Source organism: Astatotilapia calliptera, chromosome 11, assembly GCF_964374335.1.
Source record: "Astatotilapia calliptera chromosome 11, fAstCal68.1, whole genome shotgun sequence".
NCBI lineage: Eukaryota > Metazoa > Chordata > Actinopteri > Cichliformes > Cichlidae > Astatotilapia > Astatotilapia calliptera.
The window spans coordinates 20,296,926-20,304,296 of record NC_137432.1 but is presented as its reverse complement, the minus strand read 5'-3'; the positions used below and the strand labels follow the sequence as shown (position 1 = coordinate 20,304,296).

The following is a 7,371-nucleotide window of genomic DNA, read 5'->3' as shown; positions in this document are numbered from 1 at the left end:
GTTAACAAAAAGCGTTGAGTTAAAAGCAAATAAATAAATAAAAGATACAAATAAAAATAATACATTAAAGCACGCCTTTAAATAAAAATAGAAGCTGGGTTTGTGGCCGACAGATTTAGGTCAGCCTAAAATGTCGCTTATCGTGGGGTTTATCCTAAAATACAACACCGGTTACGTCTATCTCCCTTTAAGCCTGGAGCCATAAAGTCTAGAAATCAGAGCTGCAGTTTATATACAGCCATTTTATATGGCGGCAAACGTGCAGCAGTCTTGCTGGAATGAATGAGAATATCCATTAACCCCTCTGGATTATTTCCCGTCAGATCTAAGTGTGTGCTGCGCGTCAGCTGATTATTATCATTCCCTCATATTATTATTCACATAAAACTTAGGTGTAAAAAGGGGGCTTTTTATTTATCTGACTTTATTAAATAAATGTTAGAAATCGAATGAAAAGCACGCACAAAGGGACAACAAAAGTAACCAAACGAACCATGGCTTCCACTTTTTAAAAGATTTGTATTGATCCCATAGCGTGTATCCAAGGATGATCAAATCCTCTTCCACTAAATGAAGTATGATCTACATTTAAAAATAAAACAAAACTGTATGGTGTTGTAAAAATTAGTGACCCACAAACTGTTTGGAATATAAACCTTTGAGATTTTATTTCTTCATGCGCATTAGATATGCCCATTACTTTGCACAATTTCAACCTGAGAACTGCTGAATTGAATATACACAGAAATAAATTTTCTGCAGTTTTCTTGCGGAACTTTTCCAGAAATCTTATTATTATATGATAACATACAATAAAACATCTTCAGGTCAGTTATATGCAGACAGAAATGATTCTGGATGTTGTGGGAAATAGACTTTCTTAAATCACAAGAAGAGAAGGTGAAAAAGAAAAATACATCCCTGTCACTGTGAAATGAATATGACAGTATGTCTGTGCCTACCTTAACAATAAAATCCTGAGGTGGTTACATATTTAAAGCGGCTGAACGTCGAGTCAAACTTCCTTCATATCTCAATTCACGGCAATGACATTGATCTGAGGAGCGCCACCCAGTGGGCAAACACAACAGGCCCACACTGGAACGCAACACCAACGGAATATTCCTACCACGGCAAGATGCTGATACAAATGAGGCCGGAAAGGTCCGTGAACACAAGTTTCAGTGCTCCCAGCCGTTGTTTTTCAGGCCCTTAGTCACAGTTAATAACCTTGGTCTCAGACGCTTTATTGCACTGCACTCCAAACGCTCCAGACGAATCCGCGTTTTATGGCCAAGTTACTGGAGCAACTGGGAGGATGTGCAGCAATCAAAGCGGCATTCCTGGGAGCCTCACAGGATGCACGGTATAAGGAAGGCTACAGGGCCCTTATTAGCTTATGACAGGCTATTCAAGTTGTTTTCAGGGCCCTAGTGCTGATTATAAAATCACATTGAACACTTTTTCTTTTTTACCATCTTTTCATGTGCAGTTACCTCCATTTGCCTGTAAGATTCCCAGCTTGTTTATGTACTAACATACTTATGTAAGATCTTTGGATTAAATCACTCCACATAATAAATAAATGATGATACTGTTGGTGGTGACTGTACTCACAGTCTGGGGTTTCTCCGTGTCTTTATTTACCCCATGTGCTACTGCTGGTTCAGGCTGACACAGGCTGACTTGAGCGTCCAGTAACAGCTACAACACTTCGTGGAGCCACATGAGAAAACAAATACATTTGTTTTTTAATTAGATCTACGCGATTTTTTAAAGTGTCAAGATCGTTTCAGATTGACCTAATAGGAATGTAAGGTCAAAAAAAAGCTTTTCCACATCCCCCTCCCAGAAATGAATGAAAGCCTTGTAACGGATATCAAATAATAACTGCAGAGGATCTGATTTCCAGCCACGAGGGAATAAAAAGCGTCAGACCTACATATCATGCATCTGATACGACCCACGTGCTGGCATATAAAACAAAATATTGGATTATGTTTCTTTTGGAGGCTCTTTTATCAGAGGTTTGCCCTTTGGACGAATTTGGAAAGTAATCCAACTTTTACGAGCAAGGGCTCGACAAAGCGCATGTAGTAGGGTCAAGCGCAGATGTTAAATATCAGTGAATCTCAGACTTAAGTGCATGAGACGAACAAATTTGTATCAGATTATGACTTTACTCATTCCACAACTATGCAATGCCGTGGCAAGCGTTTTTCGACCAGCTGATCACTATCAGTGGTGTCAAAAATCAGGAGGGGGGTCTGTTAGTAACTCCAAAACCTAGAAAAAAAACGTTTTTAAATCCCCAGACTTCTTGTATTTGCACAGGAACACTGAAAAGATGGCGGGGGGGGGGGGGGGGGAGTCAAAAGTTTCGGCCCGCAAAAGATCTGTGTTCGCGCTAAAATTGGGCCAAATCAAGATCCATTAAGGGGGACAGAAAGATACACGTGCGTGCGCAAGTAAACTTTAATCATATAGTGGAACAAAATAGGATTTTTTTTAATGCATCTTGATGTATATTATTAAATAAAATGAAGGGAAATCAGACAGATGTGGTTTTCTGCGCAAGCACCCCCATGCAACCATTAGACTTTAACATCTGTCGAGCTTAATAATAATAATAATAATAATAATAATAATAATAATAATAATAATAATAATAATAATAATAATAATAATAATAATAATAATAATAGAGCAAATTGTGTTAAAGGTGTATAAATAATTATTGATGGAGAGTGGCACTTTAAAATCTCGTCCTCCTGTCCAGGTAATGATATAGATGTGTGTGTAAAAGAGAGAGGTGCGTGTCCGCTGTCTTTGTTCAGTTTTTTTTTATAGCAGGGGGTTCGTGGTGTAGTACTGTAAACGGTCTCTGTTCAGTTTCTTCTCCTTCATCCTTCTGTTTTGGAACCAAATCTTGACCTGGCGATCTGTCAGGTTGAGCATCCGCGAAAGCTGCAGACGCTTCTCTTTGTTGATGTAAACACTGAAGAAGAACTCTCTTTCCAGTTCCCTGATCTGATATTTGGAGTATGGACATCTCTTCTTGCGCGTCCTCTGGCCACCTGGAAGACAACAAAAGGCAAAAGATCGTCACTTAAGATTAACATGGACCCCTTTGCACCCGCGTGAGATCGCCAGTGTATTTCTCGCTGATAAGCAGCCCCAGCTTTGGAGTTCAAGTATCTTCCCCCTACACTCAGGCCTACAGGATCAAGACTTGTAAACAAAGGCTGGGATTGATAGTGAAATCTGTGAAGTGAGGGGGGGGGGGGGGGGGGGGGGGATCATCTTGGCTGTTTTGGGGATTGAAGGCGTAGGCCTAAACGACACATGGGAGTATCATGTATCTGGTATTCTTTTACTGTTCCCTATTGATCTCGCTGTGGGTAGAGAGCAGTTATTTTAGCTTTAGCACTGTAAATGCTGTCATGGAAAGCAGCTGGTGCATTAAAGCCTTGCAAATCCAGTGAATTTGTAAATATTTATCCAAAGAAGCAGGGTTAAGCCTAAACTCTTGTCCAGAGTCAGATTTAAACGCCCAACGCACTCCACTTTGCACTGCGCGGAATAAACAAGAATGCTAAATCTTAAAATGATCCAAAAATGGCTTATAATCAATGCAGAGGCTCTGTGGTGTGTTTAAAATATCTAGGTCGCTGTTAGGCTGTTATGTCAGTAGTATTTAAAAAAAAAGAAAATAAAAATTAACATTTGGCATATAAATGTTTTACAAGGTAATTATAAAAGTCCATACAAGTGCACAAATGAAGGGGAAAAACAGAGGCCATGTTGGAAATCTTGAAGACCAGCTTAACGCCAAAGTCTTCACGGCCAATTTCAATCCCAAGCACGTGATCTTGTCGTTTATAACATAGTTTTGTTGTAGGGTAAATCTGCAGGCCCTCCATAAACCTTACGTGCTTATAAAACTGCATATAAAAAGCTTTAAGAGCAAGGCGTAAGATTTTTCTCTGTGCATTAAGCAGGTTCACTCACTGCTGCTTTTGCTTTGCTTCTCCTCGCTGTGGCCGGAAGACGACTTGGGGCTGCAGCTCTCCGCCGTGTCGGAGCCCGGGTGCGCAGGAGCTGGGCTTGCTTTGGCGTGTCTCTCCGTGTCTGTCGCGTGTGCCGTCGGCGTTGCGCCGTTCTCTGCGCTCCCGTAAGCAGTGTCGAAAAACTGATCGAACGCCTGTGGCAGGACCCCGTTCCTGCCAACGCTGCCATAGAAGCTGGGCGTCGGGTTGGAGGAGCTGCAGTGGCTGGCGCTGGGGCTGCCTTTCACCAGGATCTCTCCCCCCCGAGAGGTCGGGCTCGTCCAGCTTTCCCTGTGCACGATGTCCTCAGCGAAGCAGTGCGATAGGCTCCCCCTGCTGTGGTGCCATTTACTTGAAGTATCAATGCCATAGTCTCTGAAAGCCACATCTCTCACGGATGGGACCTGTGGAAGAGCTGAGGACTGGTAGGAGTATGTCATGGGGCAAGAGGACTGGCTCTGGGTTAAATAATGAGGGAGACCCGAGAACTCTGCTCCGGAGACGTAGTAAGTGCAGCTCGGTAAATACATATTGGAGCCAGAGATCCGTTCATCAAAATCCATATTCTGTGGCTGAAAACGTCCTATAATAATCCTTGCATAGTTCCTCCGCGACGCTGCGCTCCAGTCACTTTGAGGCAGACTGGTGGAGCAGAAATCCTTAGACGTACAAGCTGACGTGGGGATCCATCTCTATCCATTCCTGAGGGCCAAAGCCATGTGACCACTGGCACAAAATGACAGATAGCCTACGTCTCAACGTGTAGGTTATATGAGTGAAAGAGTTTATGAAGTCGATCTTTGGCCGTGTGGAAAAGGAAAAATACTGAAACGGAATTTTGCTCAGAACTATTTTGGATATGCTGGAAGAGCTGAGCCTCTTATACACTGATTTTCATTGTTCCAGTGGGGTTATCTGGCTGAAGGCCTATTAGTGCCATGCTACAGGGTGGAAAACCCCTCAGTTATATCAATTTTTACGCAGGCCAAGCATACCTGCAATTATATTATTTTATTTTTTATTTATTTATTTTTGGTTTCTTTCTTTCTTTCTTTCTTTCTTTCTTTCTTTCTTTCTTTCTTTCTTTCTTTCTTTCTTTCTTTCTTTCTTTCTTTCTTTCTTTCTTTCTTTCTTTCTTTCTTTCTTTCTTTCTTTCTTTCTTTCTTTCTTTTTATTGTTTTTAAACCTAACATTCGCCTTAACCCCGACCTCAGCACAGACGCCTGAGCGCTTTTGAAGATGAAGATCAGGTTTTCGGCCGCGTCAGCAGCAAAGATACACACCCGGTTACGCACGTAAGGGTTAAACTTTGAGACACAGATGACAGCATTTAGATAGAACAGATGATCTGTTGAGTTTGATAGCTTGACAGATTCCAGTTTTGAAAAAAAAAATGGTGCTCAGTCACAGATGCGTAAATTTATTAAGAAATTAGAAGCCTGTAAAATGGGATTATTTCTTGTCTGTGGATTTAATATAGCTCCTCTGGTTATATGGCAACCAATCAAGTCCCCAAGTGTGGGGCGATGCGAGACATTGTGTACTTTTGTTTTTCAGGCATCCGCACAGATTCACACCCAGGAGCAAAAAGATAACAGACTGTGAGGCTTTTTTTTTCCATTATATTTCTATATTTGTAAAGTTTTTTGTTCAGACCAGCATTTCCATGATCGTTAAAACATACTTTTCTATTTAATACCACATTTCCCCCAAAAATACATTGAACCGCAGTTTGTTTTTTTGTTTTTGATTTTGTTTTTGCGTAAAAGTTGAAAAAAATTATATATATATATATATATATATATATATATATATATATATATATATATATATATATATATATATATATATGTGTGTGTGTGTGTGTGTGTGTGTGTGTGTGTGTGTGTTTGATGTTTAATGTAGACATTTACGTGTTCATGTACTATGGATAATAGAGGTATTTGTCGAAGGGGTTCCAGTCTTTGGATCGCTTGTTCTCTCATTGCAACGCCCAATATAAACCTTTGGACACGGGCGATTTCCCACACTCCAACCCATTTTCATTTGTCATCACTGCTGACTAAGTGGGCACATGTGTCACATATCACTAAACCCGTTGTGCAGCCAATTTTAGAATTTCGTCCAAATATATCAAAGCCTGTGAATTTGTCATCTGCACGGAAGCATTAAGAGACTCTAATATTTCACCCACGTGGCTGTCTCGCTGATTTGAACGGACTGCGTGTGCTTATTGCTATGGCACTAATATTAATTTCATTGTTAAAATCGTCTCGAACATTTTCACCCAGTTTAAATTCTTTTGCTAATTATTCGTCCCGTCGTATTTATAGCAGCATCTGTATTAAACCGAGCCTGCAGGTGTGAATCGGTCTGTTACATCCTTAAATCATGTTATATTTAAATAGATATTCAATGCAGGTTAAAAAAAAAAAGGACATGCAATGTTAAAGCCGTACATTAAAATATAAATTGACACACTAATTGATATGAGAAGGCTTCACTGTAGGCTGTAATCATTTACATGCATGCTTGTCTGCGAGAGTAGATTTCTAGGTGTTTCCCATATAAAGAAAATACATATAGGAAGATGGACACTTTATTTTTTCTATAATGACAATTTCATTACAGAAATTACAGAAAATGTTCATTTAGACAACTAAAACGATGTATTATGTCAGCATAACGAGTGGGTTGTAAATTTTAATTAAAATATTTAATGATTGATTGATTTTACGTTGCTCAGATAATCATAAGAAAGCGAAAGTTGGCTCAGATGCAAAGTGTAAAAGGATTTTTTTTAAGGAATGCAGATATTCAATGTAACAAAAACCGAAAATGTATTAAAAACACACATTTAGACTGGCAGCTAGGACGATGATGGGTGCTTTTAAAAAGAAAACGTTTCCTCGATTGCCGAGAACTTTCGGTCGACATATGTTTTGTTTAACTCCTGGACTTTTCCTGCTCCCTAATTAGATTTCAAAAGAGGGAATTATCTAAAGTGTAAGTAAAGTAACATTTTACCTGCATATTATGGTTGATTCATGACGCATTTGTGATTATATTACAGGTATTTTAACAGTAGATGGATAATGACATTTTGTGTGTATCTCAAGCAACATGTCAGAAATTAAAATATTATGTACCGAGCATTGCAAGTTTAAAAACAAATCCAAAAAAGTGTTTCGATTTATTTTTTTCGGAGTGGGTCTCTTTTGTTTACACGTGAAACGCAGCACTCACCTTCAAAGACAAATGTTCAAGTGGAAACAAACAACGAAATTGTTTTATTTTCCAGCACTTCTTAATATGTACGAGG

General features: G+C 39.6%; 1 protein-coding gene across 1 annotated transcript; it reads right to left on the bottom strand.

The window, feature by feature from the left end:
* Positions 1-642: 642 nt before the first annotated feature.
* Positions 643-5,837, bottom strand: hoxa11b (homeobox A11b). Its single transcript, XM_026185587.2, has 2 exons — positions 4,012-5,837; positions 643-3,077 (listed from the first exon to the last, which is right to left on the bottom strand). Exons 1-2 carry the CDS (start codon positions 4,610-4,612, stop codon positions 2,845-2,847), a joined length of 834 nt encoding a protein of 277 aa, XP_026041372.1. The 5' UTR covers positions 4,613-5,837; the 3' UTR covers positions 643-2,844.
* Positions 5,838-7,371: the final 1,534 nt, after the last annotated feature.